We start from the raw sequence: 19,968 nt of genomic DNA on the forward strand, positions 1-19,968 counted from the left end.
ACCTACGGAGGAGGGGGGGGGGAGCAGAGCCTGTGAGGGTTGCATATGGCCGTGTGTGTGTGTGTGTGTGTGTGTGTGTGTGGGCGGGGGGCTTCGTACATCTGCTCTGCGATCAGGGAACTGGGCCAAAGGTCATCGTGACATGTGCTCTGCTCCGCACCGTTTGGAGCGGGAACCCCGGGACCTCCTTACTCACCTGCGGACGTTGGCGGGAAACGCCGCGGCGCGTGCCGTGTGACCTTTAACCCTGACGAGAGCGAAGCGAGCGCGCGCTGCTTCAGCCTCTGACGGAGCTGCTGTGCGGACTTGCTGGCGAGACGGCGGTTACGCGGTTGGACGCGGGTTCAAGTTCTGCGCGTCTCTGTCTGCAGCGACGCCGCTCTCCCGCGGCCGCGCTCGCCACCTCCGCCGGTGGAGGCTAAAGGGTTAGTGTTCACTGACGTCAGGAGTCCGCAGGAGGAAGTTGTCTTCGCCGCCACTTAGTACACAGCGCATGCAGGCGTGTCGTCGCCCGCCGGCGGAGCGGCACCCACCGGAGGAGGAGGAGAAGTAGGAGCGCTAACCGGCGCTCGGCTGCGTTTCGCGCCCGTCCCGCGCGCCCCAGCCTTTCGCCGCGGTGGAGCGCGCGAGACAGACAGAGAGAGAGAGAGAGACTGAGAGGGAGAGCGCGACACACACAGCGCGAGCCGAGTTGTTCCCCTCATCCAGCCACCCACCCAGCTAGAGGTGACTCGTGCTGCTATTCGGACGAGCACGTCCACAGTGACAGCGACACTCAGCAACAGCGTGTCTGCGTGTTAAAATAAAAATGCAACAAGTCCGCGGCCGCCGGTGATTTAGCGAAGGTACGTGGTGGATTTCCGCACGAGCTGAGAAGCGGGCGGGAAGAACGCGCCGTGTGACGCGTGTCGTGTGGCTGAGGAGAGCTGTTTGTTGTGTCCTGCGTGTGTGTCGCGAGCGAGGGGCACCCCGTCCCCGGTGGGGGTGTCGCGCTGGCTGCGTGCGCGCGGGAACCGTGTTTCTGCAGAGGTCACCCTGGACGCCCGGCAAGCGCGTCGCCGCCGGTCTCGTCGTGTCCCGCGTTTGCCCACTTCGGTCTTCAACTCTTCGCCGACCGGGGCGCGAGCGAGCGCTCCAACTTTGGCGGCGTTTCGCGTCACGATCCGGCGGCGGGAAAAGCGGCTCTTACTGTCCGCGTGCACTTTTGTTTGTAAATGTGGGCTCTTGGCGGGACGCAGTATCGGGACAAACGGAGCTGACAGTGAGTGAGCAGGACGAAGAAGAGCTCTTGACTTTTCCGCGAATCGGGTCGTTAGCAGGCGAATGAAGATGCCCTTGGACCTGGTGAGTGGGGGGTGAGTGGGGGGGTAAGTATGGGAGGGGGGCAATGACAGCCGCGAGGCCCCCGGCCGACGGGACACTTTGAGCCACATGACACTTGATAGGCGGAAGCGACATTCCGATCGGAGCGCCAGTCCTCGGCGGCGCCAGCCGGCCTGCCGGACGGATGGACGCGTGGACGGTCCGCAGCGGCGGGGCGCCCGGAATCTCTGGCCCTTCCGCGTCTCGCGTGGCGGCTGGCGTTTCGGAAGGAACGCGAGGGCGTTTGTCGACGCCTGAGTGGCCGTGCGCCCGACGTGGACGTGACGGTGTCCTCGGGCCGTGTCCTCTGCTGTGGTGCGACTGTCGAGTTCAGAAGGAACAACGTAAAGTGTCCCACTTTGCAGGTCTCTTGAGCCCCTTTGACCTTCTTTCCAGGACGGGTGTGTGACTGTGCTGAGAGCGTGTGGCTGCGAGTAGCCCGGCAGGAACGGCGCTGCCCTCATTTCTCCTGGAACGGGTTCCGCACACAGAGTGCTGACAGCGCGCAGGTGTCCTCTGCTTTTCCCAGCCCAGGACACACACACACACACCCTCATTTCTCATACCTAGCAAGTTTGGCCACCTGCGTTCGGTTGCTTTGAGGATGGCGACAAAACTTACTGTGACACCACGGTGAACGTGTGGCTTACGGGGGTCTGGTACGGTACGGGTTCTTGCTTGTAGCAAGTTCATGTTCACAGTGGCAGCAAAAATAAAGTGGTCAAACGTAAAAAAATAAATTAAGGAAAATGCCGGCCTCATGTAGAAGGACCGAGACGAGGACGTGTGTGTGTAAACTGGAGCAGAGGAGGTCACATGCTGCTTTGGATGTGTACAGCAAGTGTGTGTGTGTGTGTGTGCGTCACCTCTTATCGCCACTCTCTTAAAGTTCCCTTGTCTTAATTAATTGAACTAGGACGGCGGACTGTAGGGCTTTGTAGACGAATGTAGTTCAATGAGATCACACACACGTGTGCAAGCTCGGCGCTCAGACCATAATGCTGAACATTGTTATACAACTATCAGTGCAGTTTACGAGATGACCCGCATCCCTGCAGGGGTGGCACCCCGAGAACTTTTTTTTGTTGTGCTGTCACAAAGGCTCAAAAATCCAGAGTGAGGTGGAAAATGCAAGGTCATTTTAGTATTTCAGTGAACACCTTTAGGGTGGAAAAAAGAGAAGTGTTTATCTCTGTCCATTGGCCTGTGCTGTTAACTGATGGCAGCCTGTTCTGCGATGTTATTGGCTTTCCCTGTCTGCAGGTGCATTAGCCCCGCCCAGGCTCAACTGTGATTGGCTGAGGGAATAATATGAAGAGTGGGAGGGCCAGCAGGCCTCCGGAGCCAAACGAACCCCTGTGCTGCTGTGAGTACGTGAATCGGCATGGGGAGCGCAGTCACCTGGCAGCCTGCTGCTGCGACTGCGAGGATCTGGACCAGGCCTGTGATAGGTGAGGGGCGGGGCCAGTGGACAGTCGTGGACAGTTGTGGATCTCATTGTTTCTTGAGGCAGTTGAAAGCATGCCGTTAGTGTTGTCTCACCAGAGACGTGCCACTCGTGGGATTTCAGATTAGCCTTCCTGTACAGCTCCTTAATCTTCGCTGCCGCAGTGCAAAAGGCGGACCCTGACGACCACTTTACTGCAGTTATGTGTGTCAGTATTCCCCCAAATTGACAAACCTTTTCTCAATTTTTGAAGTTTTTGAATTTCTTGTATTTTCTCATACAATGTCGTTAATTTTCTGGGATGGCCGTGTGCTTGTCTCGCACTATATGATTTTGGTCTTCTACATTTTCTTTGCGTGAGTGTACTATTTCCTGGGCTTGTACAGTGCTGTTACCTCATTAATATTCATAGCACAATGTATTTTTGCTGATGGCTTGTTGTCTTCACATTCACACCATTATGAGTAACATGATGGCACTGCTTGCTTACCTGCACATTTTTCACATTTCCTTTAGCATTCAGGCTGAAGAAGGCTCTGTGCAAAAATACATGCAAAATACATTTTAAAGCATTATTTTTTATTAACCAACATTTATTTATTTAATAAAAGTTTCAGGAATACTTTGAATGGTTAGCTTTATTTTCAGATGTTTCATTTGGAATAGTTCTCTCATGATATATCACTCAAATTGCATGCATGTCCATTCACAGCGGTAAAAACATGTTATGCCAAAGCTGCCCGTTGGAAAGGGATGAATACTTTTGAGTAACAGAGTATCGCTGTAAAAGACTGATGTCTGCTGACTAATGGCTCCACAACTGCAGTGAAATTGTCTCCCTACCGCTGACGTTCTTCAGTTAGAGGAGCTTACATAACACAGGAAAGTGTCTTTCAGCAGCAGCCAGGAGGTGTGTGTCCTTTCATGTGGCACCCCGTCCCGCTTCTTGTACCCACGCGCATCAGTCTGCTTTGTGTTTCTTGTCTTCCCCGGTGACAACGAGACCAAGGTGCTCTACTACACGGATGGCACAAAAATTGAGAAAAACGACCCAATAACAGTGTTATGTTTACGGCTGCCAAAGGTCCTTCCCATTTGCTGTGCCTTAGTGGGTCTAGTTGACAGGAGATCGTGGGTTTGAGTCCCAGCAGTGCTTTGCACAGTTTCCTTCAGGATATCATCAAGAGTTTCTCTCTACCTTCCAGGGAGATCAAAATAATAAGAAGGTGGAGAAAAACAGACCCACTGTTAATAAGTCTGCTCTTCATCACTTCAACTATCACAGCCATTTAACTGTGAGTTTCGAGGCGCCTGACTTTAGCTGATTTTATAAAGACACAACTGCCAGTTGTCTTCCCCATTATGACCTAGATGTAGCTGTTCCATTCTAGGACATGGCATTTTAGAGCACAAAAATAAATAGATCTTCTTTGCAATGAAAACATTGACTTTTGCTGATGACAAGGAGTTTATCTGGAGTTAATGTGACTGCACCTATTGTCAAAACGATAAATTCCAGAATTCAATGTTACATCAATGTTTGCTGAGTAATCAGATATATCCTTTGAACATAACTGTTGTATGTTGAGCTCTTTTGGTTCTTTCAAAGTTCCAAGGTTAATTTAAGTACATGCCTCCGTGTTCATGTACAAGTATGGTCATGACTTCAAAGTGACTCGTTTTAATGGAAATTAATAATAGGAGGACTACATGGTGGCTATAAATGGAAGAAAGGTTGAGCTGTTGGTAAGTGAAAATATAGGCACTTGGCACGTGACACGTTTGTGGCTCAAAAATGAGGTTTTGGATTAGGTTTAGTTAAGGAAGCCAGTCGCTCTCGGCGTGTAGTTACAGGCGCTCTTGCTCTTGCTCTGTGTCGCCCTCGCAGGTGGCTGAAGCGGGAGCCCCAGAAGGCGGATTCCCTGGCCCGCGTGGCTGCTGTGGTGAAGGACCGGCTGCGCGTGCCCTGGTTCTTGGGGGCGAAGCAGGTGGACCTCTCTGTGGTGCCGCCCCTCATACTGCTCCCTGTGCTCCTGCAGGTGGCATCACTGCACTTCCTGTTGGGTGTGGCGGTGCTGACGGCACTGCCTGGCCTGGTGCTCTGGTACTACTATGTGACGCACCGTCGCAAAGGCCGCACTCTCTTCTTCCTCAGCCTGGCGCTCTTCTCCCTCGCCTACATGTATTACGTCTTCCTCACAGAGGTCCTGCCTCGGGGTGATGTAGGCATGGTGCAGCTCGCTGTTGTGACAACGGGGGTAATGCTCACCCTGCTATCCCTCGCCAACACCAAGAGGGGACCAGGGTACGTGCGATCCCACCCGGCTGATGCCCACAGCACCGTGACGTACCACGGGAAGCTGCCCGAGCGAGACTTTGTGCACTCCAACGGCACCTGTCAGCAGGTGCTGATTGCCAGCCGGCCAAGTCCTCCGGGCCAAGGCGGGGGCCAGGGGAACAGTGTAAGGAAGAACTGGTGCCCCGTCTGTGGGATTGTGCGCCCCCCCCGCTCAGGCCACTGCCGAATCTGCAGCGCATGTATCTATAGGCTGGACCATCATTGTGTCTGGTGGGTCCCTTTAAACACTTCAGTCCTCTGGGAGCCCATCTGCCTCCTTCCATATCTCACCATTCTTACCAGAGTGTCCCACCGCTTTTACTGTGCCACTGCAGCTCAGCCATGCAGAGGCTGTTTGTGGGGTGCATGTGTGCTCCCTAATTTGGGCACCATTACGGTCACAGTATTACTAGGGCTTGGTGTGCGAACACATTCTTACTGATGTACAAGTTATTAAAAAAATCCATTCTGTCTCACACACACTTCAACGACATTTCAAGGGCCATGATTATTTAGGACACGGTCTCATTAGCTGAAAGTTGACAGTTTGAGACCCATTCACTGCCAGTGTGGTCATATCCTTCAGCAAGGTACTTTTAATTGTTCCCCTAAAAGTACTCCGCTGTGTAAGCAGGTGAGGTACATTTGGGGGCTTCAGATCAACCATTGGCTAAGCAGTGAACTACTATCTCTTATTCACTTACTGCCTGTAACAGCTTGTCCTAGGCATGGTCGTCGTGGCCATATGTCCCTGAAGCATGCGACACTAGGCAAGGCAGGGTACACCCCAGGTGGGATGCCACTCCATTAGAGAAACTTCTAGGAATAAATTGTTTGCAAAAGTCTGCCTGCTAGTATCTGGAGAAGAATGATGTCAAACCATAGAGTGAGAGATGGTGTAAGCCATTGCCTTCTCTAGTGTCTTGTTGATTTCATACCAAACAGGGCAGTGATATAAGTGATATGATGTAGTCAAAATACATGAAAAGTGGCCCACGTCATTTTGTATGTGTGCATATTTTGTTCCGGTGAACTCAGGACAGTGTTTTGTCTATGCGTGTTGTATTGTACCTCTCACCACGGAGCAGGATAAACAGCTGTGTGGGACAAGCCAACCACCGAAGTTTCCTGCTTACGCTCTTCCTCTTCCTGTCGACCTCACTGTACGGGATCAGCCTGGTGTTGCGTAGTGTGTGTCCGCGACAGAATGTGCTTTTCGCTTTATTTTACTGCCCTGGAGTCTACAGTCAGTACAGGTAGGGATACGGTGCCAAAAAGACACACACACTGTCCTGGAGTCTAGAGCCAGTAGAGATTAGAAGTTTTTACGTTTTGTACAGAAACTTCTCAAAGCTCTTCACAGTAGAGCAAGATACATGGGTTGCACCTCTAAAAAGCAAAGAAATTTGCAGTAAATCCATTAAAGATGTTACAGTAAAATAACAGAAAATTACAAAAACAGTACTTAAAATACAAAAAAAATAAGAACAACAGAACAAAAAAATGGTGAGATAAATGAGCAGGAAATGGGGTGGAAAAAAGAAGAAAATGTGTTACGAAGGTGTATAGATAGGTGAATAGTTGTAGACAGTTTACTGTAGTATATTTACACTGATACTTTCCATAGATGAAGGTGTCTAACTAGCGTAGTAATCATTAATCTAAAAAGTGTGTAGTAACCATTGTTGCTTTGGACAAAAGCAGTTGCTAAATTAATGTAAATGTACAAGCAATTTTAAACATCTGGGTGTCAAACCTGAACTACATATAGAGAAACAGACCACTGTGCAGCTTTCTCAAAAGTGTTATGGAGTTGTTTTCAAAAACAAACTTTCAAGGCAGCTAAGGCAGTTTTTACAGTTTTGATCCTACACCACACAGAACAACACAGCAGTACTTTTACCCTTGTCCACTACATGTTCCACCTGACTAACACTGTAACCACCCCTGGCAGAGGTGCAAAGAGCCACATGAAGAGTGATAAAAGTGCAATAGCTGTGCTGTGCTGTGCCAAATACAGTGACAGAGTGACTGTGGTTCTCCATTTGTCCACAGCACAGCGCTGTGCTTCACCTGTGCCTGGTACAGCAGCCTAGTGACAGTGGGTCTGCTCCACTTGCTGGTGCTGCAGCTCATCAACATCAGCTACAACGTGACGGAACGCGAGGCAAGACTCGCCCTGCGGGAGAAGCTGGGCACAAGCCGTCTGCGGGGCCTTGTTGTGGACACAGGGGTGTACTCCCGGGGCTTCTGCAGCAACTGGGCCGAGTTTCTCACCATGGACGTGACTCCTGAGCCTGTTTCCTTCAGCCTCCCTGACCTAGTGTAGCATGTCCAGTTCCGCTGTCCTCTGGTGTGGGACCACTTGACATCACGAGGTGACAAGCATGGCAGCCCCGCGCACAGCGCTCGTGTCTCTACGTTGGTGGGTGGAGCAAACAAATGGTATGTTCCGTGTTTTTACTTTACGCCACTCTGAGCACATTTCCTGTGGCAGACCCTTGGCGGGTCGTGACCCCCCTACACCTGGTTGTTAGCTTTAAGGAGGGAGACCATAGTGCTGCTCACTAGATACAAACGGTGCTAGAGTGATCATAGTGTCATTTCCAACTGTTCTTCAGGATCTTTGCGGTGACCTTTCCTCTCGTGGAACAGTCGTCTTCCACGTCTCGTTCCTTCAGCGGCTTTATTTTCCCACTTCCATCCTTAAGTTTAGTGCCTTTACTGAAACGATCTTGACGTGGAGACGGAGCCGCAGACGTCGAGCTCCCACCGGGAATCCAAGGAATTTCTCATTCAGCGTTTGAACCGATTCTCCAGGGACGCCATGAAAGACGCTTGTGTTCATATTACTCTTTCTCGTAGTTAAGCGACAAAAAATGTAACTATTTATTCAGCAACGCCTTTAAGACACAAAACGCCTTTATATTAGAAACCAGGTCTTCCAGTCCGGCTCTGACAATAACATGAAGCTGTAGCACGTGGTCAGTTGGACCGTGTGGAACAAGCAGGAGCCCAGAGGCCGTGGACGAGAATGAACTGTACTTGCTCTTTCTGCTTTGTGCTTCACAGGTCTAATAAATCTGCAGTGTTTACACATTCATGCCGTGTCATTGATCAGCAATGTTCTGTCGAATCAACAGTCCCTCTCATGAACCATGGGTACGATTCTAGAAGCAGCGTGAGAGCAGGAGGTTCGTGGGGTCGGACCCTGGAATAAGTCCAGCCCTGTTAGGTGGAGGCAGTTACCATAACAACACTCGGGGGGAGGCGTGGAAGTCGGGCAGGACCTCGGCGACCCGTCGACGAAGGTGTTCCCTGCGCTCCTCCTTCTCCCTCTCCTGCCGCAGTACGAGGGGCAGAGCCCGCCATGCCCGGAAACATGTGCGCATGAGTCTCCTGGAGCAGCGGGGAAACCATGAAGAAAGGAGCTCATGGAATGAAGAGTCATGAGAGAGTTGAACGGCTTTGGATGTCGAGGACAGGGAGCAGAAGCCCACAGCCGCACCTACCCTTGGCTCACCTGTCACTGTGCTCCTGAGCCAAGCGCTCCTTATCCCACGTGTCACACCTCTGCTGTGTCGCATGACTCGCTAGCGCCATCAGGGTCTTCCTCAGGGTGCGGTCACAAAAGAACCGATCGGCCTTCTCCTCTTGGAGCGAAGCCAGGTCCTTCAGCTGAGACACGCGGTACAGACCCTTTAGTGGCGGTGCCTGCGGGAATCTCCCCGCCGTGTCTGCGTGTGCTGCAGGATGTGCTTGCTCACCTTTAGCCAGTGGCACATACTCCTGCGCAGCACAATGTGCCTGTAGAGTGTAGCGGCCCGAGCCTCCTTCTCAGCCAATGCTGCAGCGACACACTGCGCCCAGGACAGGAGGCAGCGTCTGAGCACGCAGTGTCTGTGGTGCTCCTGGGCCCGCTGGGAGTGTGAAGATAAGAAGAGTCAGTTGAGGGTTTCAGAGGCCGAAGCGCTCGAGGTGCCGCTGCCTGAGCCCTGGGACTCACGTGTTCGTCGGCGCGCCTCTGTTCCACGAGTCGTTTCCAGGGCTCCAGTCCACGGTGGCGCAGCGCAGCTTGTCGGTACTGCTCCTGGGCTCGGCCGACCTTCTGGCGATGCTGCTCCAGCCTGCACTGCTTCTCCAGCTCCCTCTGCACGTGTCCGCCACACACACACACACACACACACACACACACACACACACACACACACACACACACACACACACGCCTCTGTATGGTACACACTAGATACTGCACACACTTAAAAACTTCCTAAAACAGGGTTTAGCTACACATTTACACACATTTTGTGTCCTCACACAAAGAAGAAACACAGGAGTACACAGATCTAACCTCTCTCTCCAGCCTCTTCTCTTCCTTCTTCCTTTTTGCTGCAGCCTGCTTCTCTTCCTCTTCCTCCCTACATCTTGCCTCCTCTTCTGCCTTCAGCTGGGCCTGACACACACACACATGCACGCATGCACACACATCCTTGTGGTTAGTCTGAAGTAAGACGAGCTCACAGCCCCATGCTAACAGTGGCAGCGCCTGCACTCACAAGTCGCTCTTCCTCTCTCCTCCTCTTCATCTCTTCCACCTCCTTCCTGCGCTCCGCCCGCAGTTTAGCTCTCTCCTCCATGGCTGACAGGAGTCACACAGGAAGGACAAGCGGGGAGAAGATTCTGAGTGTGTGACCGAGCGTACGTCTGTGTGTCGGGTGCGAATGGTTAATGTGTCAAAGCATTAACTACCTCTAACCACGGGGTGGGGACTGGGTGGTTGAACCGAAGGTGTTCTGGGTGCGGTCTGAGAAACACACACTTCTCTCTGGACCTTCTGCTGACCGTCTCTGGAACAGGAACATCATAAATGCATAACGAGCCACTTCTTATCATCTCCGCCACGCTGAACCAGAGGCTGTGTCCACACACCTGACGGTCTGCGAATGAGGGTTACCTGTGGCCTCTGCAGCTGGGCTCCTGGACGGGGGCGCAGGCCTCCACAGTCCCCTGACCCATCTCTGCCTCCTGCTTCAATCCCAGGATTCTCTGCGTCTCGCGTGGTCTCGCGCTCTGCTCCGTCGGCTCCTTCGGCACGTCTTCCTGTGGGGTGCGACTGCGCCCCGAGTCATTACCGTGGGCATGCGCACAGCGGCGCCGTCCCGGAGAGGCTGCCGCGGGCAGGAGAGGACAGCGTACCGTCGCCTTCTCTACTTGGCCTGCCTTCAGGAAGAGGTAAAGAGCACCAGACGTCATCTCTCTGGAACAGCACCTTTTCAGTTTTCGGTTTATTCACCAGAATGTCTTCCTTTAACGCTGACCTCTGAAGAGGGACACACTCGGAGTGACCTGACATTTTCAAACACATCAGACGAACCACGCAGGGCACAGTTTGTGTATCAATTTAACCATTTAGAGAACGACAATGAGGATGTGTGACAACCTCTTCATCTCACTCAAACTTTCGTTCACCTGCTTCTGGGCTGAAGGTGGCAGGACAGGTGTTTCAGGAGGGGCCGCTGGCTCAGCCGCCCTCAACCTTCCTGCTGCGGCAGCGTCAATGAGCGCTTCCATCCTGCGCTGCGTTTCCTCCCGCTGAGACAGCATCTCCCGTCGACCTCGTTCCATACAGCACCAAGCCTGCCAACTGTTCAAGCACCGCTTGAGCAGCCGCCGGCGGTCACTCTCCAGCGCTGTCTGGCACTGCCTGGGGCCACGCGCACACACGCACACACACACACACACACACACACACACACGTTTACAGATCTCATGATGGGCCCAGTGGCTCAAAGCCACTAGAGGCTCTTCCTCACCCTGCTCATTGTGCATTACTCTGCTCTGGACAGTGTTTTAAACCTGGTATTACTAGTCAGAGTGCAATCACTGCTGGGATGTCCTGCCTGTTCTCAGACCGCAGGTCCTCCTCTGTTCTCTCCACCTCTCGTTGCACACGCTTGGTCCACACCAGCGCCTTCCACGCTCGCCATGCCCTCAGCTGGTTCCTCCAGTCAGCGAGAGCCGCTGCTTTGCCCATCTGCACCTGCCTCCTGAGTACTGCAGAGTGCCACCTGGAGAAGTGCCTCTGCAGGTACTGGCAATCATACAGAGACCTGTTACACGCACGCACGCACGCACGCACGCACGCACAGTGGCCTGTTACTCATACCCTCAGTTCCATCATGTGGATTCTGGACTCAACCATCTGCATCTTGCGCAGTTGCTCTGTGTCCTTATGCTCTTGCTGTTGCTGGGTGGTGGACTGGTTGGACCCTGAGTCCTGGTCAGTCGTCCTCTTGTCCTGCCTCTCCTTCTCCCTGTCGGAGTACAGCCCAGTGCCAGATGTGCATTACTGCCTTCACTGGCAACTTGAATTAAGGAGTCCTGCTTACAATACTGCATGTGAAGGTAAGATCTACTGTATCTACCTCCAACATAAGCTGCAGGTCCCTTCCTAAGAGAGCGGCAACATTCCGTATCAGGACACCACGTCCTCGGCATTAGCCTTACAGTCATATATCTGTCCCATGAGCCACTGCGTCAGTCCCCCACCCCTCACAGGGCTCTGCTGGCCACGGCTCCAGGTGCCACAGCTCTCGAAATCACTGGAGAGCTCAAGCCTGTCCAGCAGCGCAAGGCTGCAATGTGCAGTGTGTGTGTGTGTGTGTGTTTGTATTTACGTGTTATCTAAGTGTATATAAGCCTGGAAAAGTGGGGGTACAGAAGTGAGTGGGGCTGCAGGTGTAGCGCGGGTGTAACTCGGTCGTAAGGTGGTGCAATTACTGTACATGAGCCAGGCTTGCTTCTCCACACTCCTCTTCTCCTCCATCTCTCTACGTAGTCGAACCACCTCCTGTTGCAGCAACTTCTCCTGTCGAAGCGCCACTTGCCTCCTCTTGCTCTGCTCCTGTTGCTCCCTCAGCCGTGCCTCCTTCCACGCCTCCCTCCGCAATTTGTCCTCCCTGCGCTTCTGTGCCCGCTCTGCATCCTTTTGCGCCCGTTTATCACGAACCTGCTGGTGGCGGATTTCCATGGCAACGCGTGGGTCTCTCTGCTTTTTTCTTCCCTCTCTTTCTGTACCCACTCGAAGGTCCCGCTGCATCCCGCGACCAGCGACTTCCTTCTCCATGAGCTCCTGTAGGAAACGATCCACTGAGGCGCTCTCCACTTCCTCATCCAAGTGCGAGTAGAGATCTAAAAGAGACCCGCATGAAAGGAAGAGAAGGACAAGTCTGAGTGTGTGAGAGAGGAAGAAAAGCGCCTATGCAAGAGAAACAGATGGACCTGTGCGGTAAAGAGCGCACATGGTAAAAGAGAGTAAAAGACAGCGAATGACGATTACAGAATGTTTCCCATGGCACTTATTTGGAGTCAGTAACACTGATGAGCGTGAACGTGAGGAGACTTAACGTCACCTGCAAAACTGGAGAAATGCAGAAGTTGTGACTCTTCGGGAGGTCTGTTACTCTCAGGGGTGCCTTCCTCACACTCGTGCTCTTCTGCTTCGAGGATTGATCTCAATTTGCAGGACATCCAGTCACTCAGCAGGGCTTGGGCTTCAAGAGGTGGCGGTTATCAGGTATTTCTTATACCCTCAGAGACACATAGAGTGCAGCTACCACAAATTGCACTGCATTGTTTTGCATCGTTAACAAAACACACAACTTTTGGACCGAAAAATCCAGCTTTAAAGAGAGGTTTTGCTCCATCCGTTTCACCCGTTTTGCCGAGCCTAGCGGTCCTCACCAATGGACGCAAGCCCGCAACGTAACGGTGACGCGGCGACACCACGATGTGGAGAAGCGTTCTCGAAGAACTCGTTCTACCCTTTTCAATGATGCATCTGCATCCTGTTTTGCACCACTGTCAAATGTTGCTCTTCTCGTGATTCATGTATTAAAAAGTGACACACAACCTTCATCTTCCTCATGCCAATCCGTGCACACTATCGTCAGGAATTTATTAAGTCATTATTTTTAATATCACTTTACATACGATGTTGTGATTCATTCCTATTAAGAATATTTTAATGTGTTACACAACTTTTTCATTATAAAACTTGACCCGAGCTTGGAACAAATGGGAATATTTCCCTACATACAAAATAATGGAGCAAGTAATTTTGTTCTTGGAACCAATAAGGATGTATAAATGTGTGTATATGTATGCATGTATATATACACAAACACACCGTGTGTGTGTGTGTGTATATAGTACCTTCTCCGTAGGCCTCGTCATGATCACGCAGCCTCTCCTGATTGAGTCGCGCCGTTGCCCGGCCATCTCCTCCGGAATACGGGCCCTTCCCTGGCAAATGGAAAACCTTGGAGACGGCTTCTTCGGAGGCTGCTTCCAGCCTCTAGAGAAGGAGAACCGCGAGCTCCGCTTGAGTAGGACATCTCGGCACCGGGACTACTGGGCTCCGTTGAAACACGGGACTGCACGGTACTGCGCTGCACTCAGCTCAAAGGTTCAAGCACTTGTCCTGGACTTGAACCTGCGACCCGTCGCTTACACAAAAACACGCGTCCACATGGCGACATTCGCACCCTCTCTCGTCCCCTCACGTTTCTCCATTAGTTTTCTGTGGAAGTCCAGTGTTTCTGCTGTGCTGCTGCTGGGACTCTACTGCTGGGACTCTACTGGTACTGTTCTAGGACTCTACTGGGACTCTACTGGGACTGTATTGCAGATAAACATAATCATGATAAGGTCCTGGGCTGCAATTCTTACCTTGGTCCAGGGCTCAGTATCACTGTTCCTCTTCCCCTAGGGTTGTACAATCAATGTTTTACAACAGTATTATAGAATACACTGCAGGGAAACATTATTATTACTCCGAGTGGAAAACAACAAGTCAAGTGCAGACATGATTTTTAAACACTTCGCTTGCTGTACGATTTACCGGCTCCGGGTGGCGCTAAAACTATGACAAAGGAGGGAAACGCGGGGCTACAAGTCTCAGTGGCACATAATCACGTCTTAGTATCTTTATGTGTGTGTGTGAAACCACATTGATCAATTACTTTAAAGACCCGATCATGAGGAGGGAGGGGGGGATCACACCAAGCACTTCTTTATTTACCTTAGTCGACCTTGTCAATCGAAAAAGGCTCGCGTTGTATCCAATATATGCCATTGTTAGTAACGCTCCGTTTTATCGCGTTTCAGTTGAAAAGATTAAAAAGAAAAACAAAAACTTTAGACAACAGTCTTCAAAAGTTCCACCCTGTCGCAACCTGGTCTGTTGATAGCGATTTTTTTTCGAGGTAAAAGGCATGCTGGGTGTTGGAGTAAATAAGATCTCCCCCCCCCCGATTTGTTTCCCGAGGTGGAAAGACAAATAAACTACAATTCCCATGTGTAGCCACATCAATTAGGGTTGCTATGCACGTATTGCAAGTGACTTCGCTGGTGTGAAAAACGCCCGTTGGATGACCGGATGGGATGGGCACCTGAATTGTGCCAGGAACATGTCATTTTACTCTCGTCCAGTGCAGAGTTACAGTGCTCCAGATCCATGCGTACTGGAAATAAAATATACGTACGTACATGCAGAGAATCATGTAATCTCCTGTTAAATGCCAGGAGTAATTATTCCGTAAACACGTGCAACATTCTTCAGCATCTGGCCACTTTCACTTGCCTTTGTTAGCGATACAATTTTTCTCATCAATAAAAGGATAATAATAGATATATAAACTACATTTATTTGCAGGATAAGTAATTAGCTAATGGTAGGCTACGTTAAAATTAAAAGTAATGCAGCCGAGAGGTCCTGACTGAGCTGCTGCTCATCTTTACTTTGTTTTCAGTGCGTTTCTCTTTACAATGTGTGCACTTAAATTAAATAAAATTACAGCAAAGAAGTCTCTGTGCCTAACGCATAATTTGTAGTGCTCATACGTCATAATCCGGCGACGCCTAGTTCCACAGCGCACAGGTCATAATCCTGCGACTCGCAGTTCTCACATGCGCGTCTTTCGGTGAGTAGTACGTTACGGAGCTGATTCTGGAAAGTTCTTTGTCGCTGTAAGATATAGGTGCTTGTCAGTGTGGTACTGTACTTTGTTTTACAGTGAACCTGCAGTGCGACGTAGCAAATATCACCGCGCTCCTCCTTCTTTTCGTCTTCAGTTTAATAAATAAATCAAGTGTGTGAATCGCCAGAACGAAGAGAGACTCACAGACAGACAGACTCAGAGGAGACGCACTTGACACACACACACACACACACACGGTGACTTCTTCACGGGGAGTCGTCCGTGCCCAGACACACACAGTGAGTGACACGACAGTCAGTGTGGTAAAACGTCTAGTGTTTACTGCGGACACGCACACACAGTAACTTGGCTTGAGGATGGCAGAGAGATGATTCATTGACATGAATCTGCTGTAGAAAAATGTCTCAGTTTTTCCTCCTTCCTGTGTGTGCGTCTCTCCGCTCCCCAGTTAGGGCTGCGAAATGAAGCTGGAGCTGCGGGGACTGGCCCCGGGGACACGGCTGGGGGTCCTCGCCGGACTGGGCAGGTCGGGGACGCGCGCCATGGAGGTGCCGGGATGTCTGCTGTACACGCACTGCGGCTCCGTGCCGCACCTCACCCACGACACGCTCGACGCGCTCGGGCGCCTGCCTGCCGTCACCCAGCTGCCGCTGGCCACCGTGTGAGCGTTTCCGTTCGATCCTTGTGCGACACGTGCGGCGATTTCCCCGTTTTGGAGGGGGGTCGCTTTTTACCGGAGTAGTGTGGGGTGGGTACCAGCTGGAGGTGGCGTTTAAACCTGCAGTTCTAACCACTGCGCCACCTGCTGCCCACTTGTGTAGGCATATGGGTTTCGCTGTGCGTGCGTGCGTGCGCACCTGGAGATCCCCCCCCACCACACATACAGATTTGTGTTCGTCCACTAAGATTAGTGCCACGTTGACTGGACCCCAGTTCCAGCTTTTTTCTTTGACGTTTCCTCTCTTTTGTGTCCCAGCGCTGAACATCAGGAGGTCCTGGAGGCCTTCAGGGAGGGAGCAGCTAAGTTGGCAGGTGTGTGTGTGTCCCAGTCGCAGCGCTGCGCTGTGGGAACGTGGCTGTAGCCAATCGGGAAGCCCGCAGCGCCGTAGCATTTCAGGGTGGTGTGCCGCTCCGGCTCGTCGCTGAGAGCATCGACGTTTCGCCCGCAGGTCTCCACGACACGGTTCTGTTCTGCTCGCTCCAGGACCCCGCGGCGCCCTGCCCTGCCGGGTACAACACCAGCAAGGTAGGACGCGGTGCGCCGAACCCTGATCCGGGAAGCTGCCGCACGTGTGAAACGCGTACGTGTGTGTTTGGCGCGCAGAGCGTGTCCCTGTGGAGCGCGGCCGGCCGGATCGAGCTCACCGTACCAAAGTACGTGGCGATGCAGGCGGCGGTTCGACCTGACTGGTACCAGAGCCTGGCAGATGGAGACGCCCAGCCAGCCGGCTCTTCGCTCAAGAGGGTCCGCAGGTCCGTGGAGCGCACTCTGACACACCTGGACGAGTGTGTGCTGCTCCACCAGAAGACGGCGGTACGTCTGTCGCGCGGGTGTCCCCGTCCCCGCGCACGCCTGCGGTCCGTGTGTTTGTGCTTCGCGCAGTCGAGTCCTTTTCGTGTCCAGCACATCTGTTCATCTCACTCGCACGCACAGAGGCCTGCAGGTGACATGGCAAACCTGAGATTCCACATGTCCCTCCGTTCCAGGAGCTTGTGGGGGCGGAGCTCTTTGGCGTGGTGGAGGGCGCCGACGTGCGGGAGGAGAGGGTGCGGTCCGCCCGGGAGACCGCAAAGCGCCCCGTGGGGGGCTTCGTCCTGGATGGCTTTCAGTCGGGCGTCATGGACCAGGCGCTGCGCGCTCAGCTCATCGCCGCGGTAACAGCGGAGCTGCCCCGGGACAAGCCCAGGTGCGACTCCTCGCTTTTTTTTTACTCAGAGACGTGGCTCCGGGTCTCTGCCACGGGGGTGTCTGTCACACGGTGCTCCGTGTGCCGTGGCGGTGAGGGCGGGGCTTGTGTCTGCAGCTGGGTTCTTACCGCGGTAAAGTGTGGACAGACTCAGCGTAAGGGAGAGAACGTGGGACTGAGCTGAAGGATGCAGAGCTGCAGAAAAGAGAGCGGAGGAGGAAACGGGGGCGTGGAGGGGGCTGGTGCTCTACATTGACTGAACCTCCAACCAGCTCTTCTCCGAGCGTCGTGTTTGGGGAAGTGGAGGTGACTGTCGCTGTGCTTCGGGGAAGCTCTGCGCTCACGGCCTCCGTTGTGCCCCTTCCAGGCTCGTGCTCGGCGTGGGCCGACCGGACCAGGTGCTGTCCTGCGTGGAAGGAGGGGTCGACTTGTTTGAGGGCTTCTTCCCCTTCGTGGCGACGGAGCGCGGTTGCGCCCTCTGCTTTCGCTTCGCCATGGAGCCCGACCCCGAGAGCGCAGGTACGAGGCTCCCGACGCTGGGCCCTTCGCATCTGCACAGCGTTTCCAGGGAGGGTAACATGTAAATAGCCGTGTAACGTTGTACCCGAAGTGACCGCATTCCCCAGGGCATTTACATCACATCATGGTGGGGGAGGCTCTAACTTGTGCAGCGTGTGTGTGAGAGAGAGAGGTGGTGGAGAGCAGCTGTGGAAGTGTCACTGTCTATTATGTAGCACTTGTTGACTGGGCCCTCGAGTATGAAACGAATGCGATTCTGGTGCCGGTCGCATTCGAACGCTCGGCTCAGTCGGCGTTTATGGTCAATCGCCGAAAATGGATTTGCGTTAAAATGGAGAAATTGACAGCGAAAGTGCGTGAAAGGAGAGCTGCACCAGTCTGCTGTGCTCCTGGCTCTCGTTGCTAGGAGACAGTGGGACCCCAGGGTTAGGGTTTAACGCTGCGGTCATGGCCGTGTCTTTCCTCAGTGCAGGAACAGAACGGGGTCACGGAGGACGGGGGCAGCAGCAGGACCGAGGACCCCGAGCACCAGGACCTGCAACAGATGACTCGCTTTGAGATGAATCTCAACGACAGAAGGTTCTTTTCCCCGTTCTAGTTTCCTCTCTTCCCGTGTTTCTCAGCACGGCTCCACCCACACGTAACGGTGTGTTTTTCACAGAGCCGCTGCCTCCGTCTCCCTCGCTGTACTTCCGCACAGGTACCGCGATGACTTGCGCCCCCTGGTGGTCGGATGTGGCTGCTACTGCTGCCGGAACCACAGCAGAGCGTATCTGCACCACCTGCTCGTGACCAAAGAGCTGCTGGCCGGCGTCTTGTTAATGCTGCACAACGTCTCGCACTACAGCAGCTTCTTCTCCAGCGTGCGGGAGGCACTGGCCACCGACCGGCTGGAGACGCTGAAGAGCGTGGTGCTGGGGGTGTGAGGACTGCATCGCGTTGGGTTTGCGGCGCTCGCTGCTGTGGTACACTTGGTAAGAACACCAAAGGGCACCGTCCCCTTTCCGTGATGGTCTGCAGCTGGCTTTGCGCATCGCTGTCCTTTGTTCCTGTGCCGTTCTTATCGTGTTGTACGACTGAAATGATGGAATTATAGTTTCGCTTATTTCTGTTGCGCACAGATCAATTATATACCGTCATTGTAGGTCTTTTACAGTGTTCTCATATTTGGAAAAATTGCTTTTGGGCTTTCTGGTGGCCTGGGAACCCATTTTAAGACATTTTCTATATTTCTCCCCATTAAAATAATGGCCTTTTGCTGTGGCAGATGTCTATGAACGGATTATTTCATCAATTGAGGGCCTGCTGTCGACATTAGGAGGGTTCGGTTCTAAGTCCATTTCCTCAGGCTTTTCCTCGAGGGTCATGGTACGCAAGGGGGGACAAATACAAACACGCATGGACACAGAGCAGGGATGTGTAAGCACATTTCAAGGTCAGTGAAAGGAACAGTTAATAATTTGCTACAAGAAGTACTGATAGCGATGTTCCCTTGGCGGCGGGGGGGGGGTTGTGCAGCATTACTTTACATTTATCCATTTAGCAGATGCTTTTGTCCAAAGCGATGTATATCTCAGCAAAAGTACAATTTATGCATTACATTGAGAGTTGCAGACACATGACTTAAGTAAACCTAGTTTGTTACCTACCCCTTGCTGCACAGAGGTTCATTAGTCGAGTAGGTACTTTATAATAGAACAAAGTGCAGCAGAGTAACCCTTCCGTGGACAAAACAGGGAGATCGTGATGAAGTGCTGCTGGTTGGTTGGGGGGGGGGGGGGTGTTTTAAACGACACGCTATGTGTTTCATAGCAAAGTGGTAGAAACGATGGCTGCAAAGAAAATACAGATGTTTTCACAGCTGTAGGAATCTTGATGAGGGAGAGCAGAAAACACCAAACAGCTGGATTTCAGAGCAACATCTTGGCTCTGCGATGCCCCACTGAATGGAAACACGAGGAGCCCTCGACGCTTCCCTACGCGAGTCCAGGGCGACCAGTGAAACTCCAGCTGGGCAGTCTTTACACTGTTTTTACCATGTTCTGGCCAAGAGGAGGAGAGCGCCAGGACTTGTCCACGGTGCACTGAGGCAGAGAAGGTAACACACGTGTGCGACCTTGAGTCAGTAAAGGCAATAAAGGTCCTTGTGGGGCTCCCTCTGTCAAAGTTCTGCTCCTCCCTCCTCCTCGCTTGGAAAATTACTCTTCTCTCCAAGGCTTTAAACACCACTTTCCAGGTGGAGCATTTCGCTCACGCTGTCATTGTCCTGCTCTGTTTATTGGGAATTGGGCTGTGAGCCCCTCCGTGTCTACAAATACATTTGTTACCAACAGCATAGAGTGAAATGTACAGAAGTAACTCAAAGGGTGTGTGTGATGAACTGTGACCGTT

At 52.5% G+C, this 19,968-nt stretch overlaps 3 protein-coding genes across 12 annotated transcripts; 2 read left to right on the forward strand and 1 right to left on the reverse strand.

The window, feature by feature from the left end:
• The first annotated feature begins 274 nt into the window (after positions 1-274).
• Positions 275-7,489, forward strand: zdhhc23b (zDHHC palmitoyltransferase 23b). 3 transcript variants are annotated; one of them, XM_018761253.2, is made up of 5 exons: positions 275-845; positions 2,626-2,813; positions 4,698-5,378; positions 6,236-6,403; positions 7,203-7,489. In XM_018761253.2, the coding sequence occupies exons 2-5, from the start codon at positions 2,674-2,676 to the stop codon at positions 7,474-7,476; spliced, it is 1,263 nt and encodes a 420-aa protein (XP_018616769.1). In that variant the 5' UTR covers positions 275-845; positions 2,626-2,673; the 3' UTR covers positions 7,477-7,489. The 3 variants fall into 3 exon arrangements, with proteins under 3 accessions (XP_018616769.1, XP_018616770.1, XP_018616771.1); XM_018761254.2 differs by having other exon boundaries at positions 275-726; XM_018761255.2 differs by lacking the exon at positions 275-845 and adding an exon at positions 1,134-1,344.
• Positions 7,490-8,379: 890 nt separating this feature from the next.
• Positions 8,380-14,426, reverse strand: ccdc191 (coiled-coil domain containing 191). Of its 2 annotated transcripts, XM_018761251.2 has the most exons (16): positions 14,233-14,426; positions 13,881-13,916; positions 13,365-13,506; positions 12,563-12,703; positions 11,936-12,341; positions 11,317-11,464; positions 11,051-11,241; positions 10,620-10,854; positions 10,105-10,370; positions 9,900-9,997; positions 9,707-9,789; positions 9,502-9,603; positions 9,154-9,297; positions 8,915-9,067; positions 8,671-8,825; positions 8,380-8,546 (listed from the first exon to the last, which is right to left on the reverse strand). In XM_018761251.2, the coding sequence occupies exons 1-16, from the start codon at positions 14,284-14,286 to the stop codon at positions 8,393-8,395; spliced, it is 2,508 nt and encodes an 835-aa protein (XP_018616767.2). In that variant the 5' UTR covers positions 14,287-14,426; the 3' UTR covers positions 8,380-8,392. The 2 variants fall into 2 exon arrangements, with proteins under 2 accessions (XP_018616767.2, XP_018616768.1); XM_018761252.2 differs by having other exon boundaries at positions 12,563-13,454; positions 14,233-14,275.
• Positions 14,427-14,560: 134 nt separating this feature from the next.
• qtrt2 (queuine tRNA-ribosyltransferase accessory subunit 2) lies at positions 14,561-19,588 on the forward strand. Of its 7 annotated transcripts, XM_029248721.1 has the most exons (10): positions 15,069-15,133; positions 15,600-15,812; positions 16,128-16,183; positions 16,321-16,397; positions 16,476-16,685; positions 16,859-17,058; positions 17,426-17,577; positions 18,045-18,156; positions 18,278-18,551; positions 19,439-19,588. In XM_029248721.1, the coding sequence occupies exons 2-9, from the start codon at positions 15,613-15,615 to the stop codon at positions 18,501-18,503; spliced, it is 1,233 nt and encodes a 410-aa protein (XP_029104554.1). In that variant the 5' UTR covers positions 15,069-15,133; positions 15,600-15,612; the 3' UTR covers positions 18,504-18,551; positions 19,439-19,588. The 7 variants fall into 7 exon arrangements, with proteins under 7 accessions (XP_029104559.1, XP_029104554.1, XP_029104552.1 ...); XM_029248726.1 differs by lacking the exons at positions 15,069-15,133; positions 19,439-19,588 and adding an exon at positions 14,561-14,691 and having other exon boundaries at positions 18,278-18,860; XM_029248719.1 differs by lacking the exon at positions 19,439-19,588 and having other exon boundaries at positions 18,278-18,860.
• The last annotated feature ends 380 nt before the right edge of the window (positions 19,589-19,968 follow it).

Source organism: Scleropages formosus, chromosome 24 (assembly GCF_900964775.1).
Source record: "Scleropages formosus chromosome 24, fSclFor1.1, whole genome shotgun sequence".
Taxonomy (NCBI): Eukaryota; Metazoa; Chordata; class Actinopteri; order Osteoglossiformes; family Osteoglossidae; genus Scleropages; species Scleropages formosus.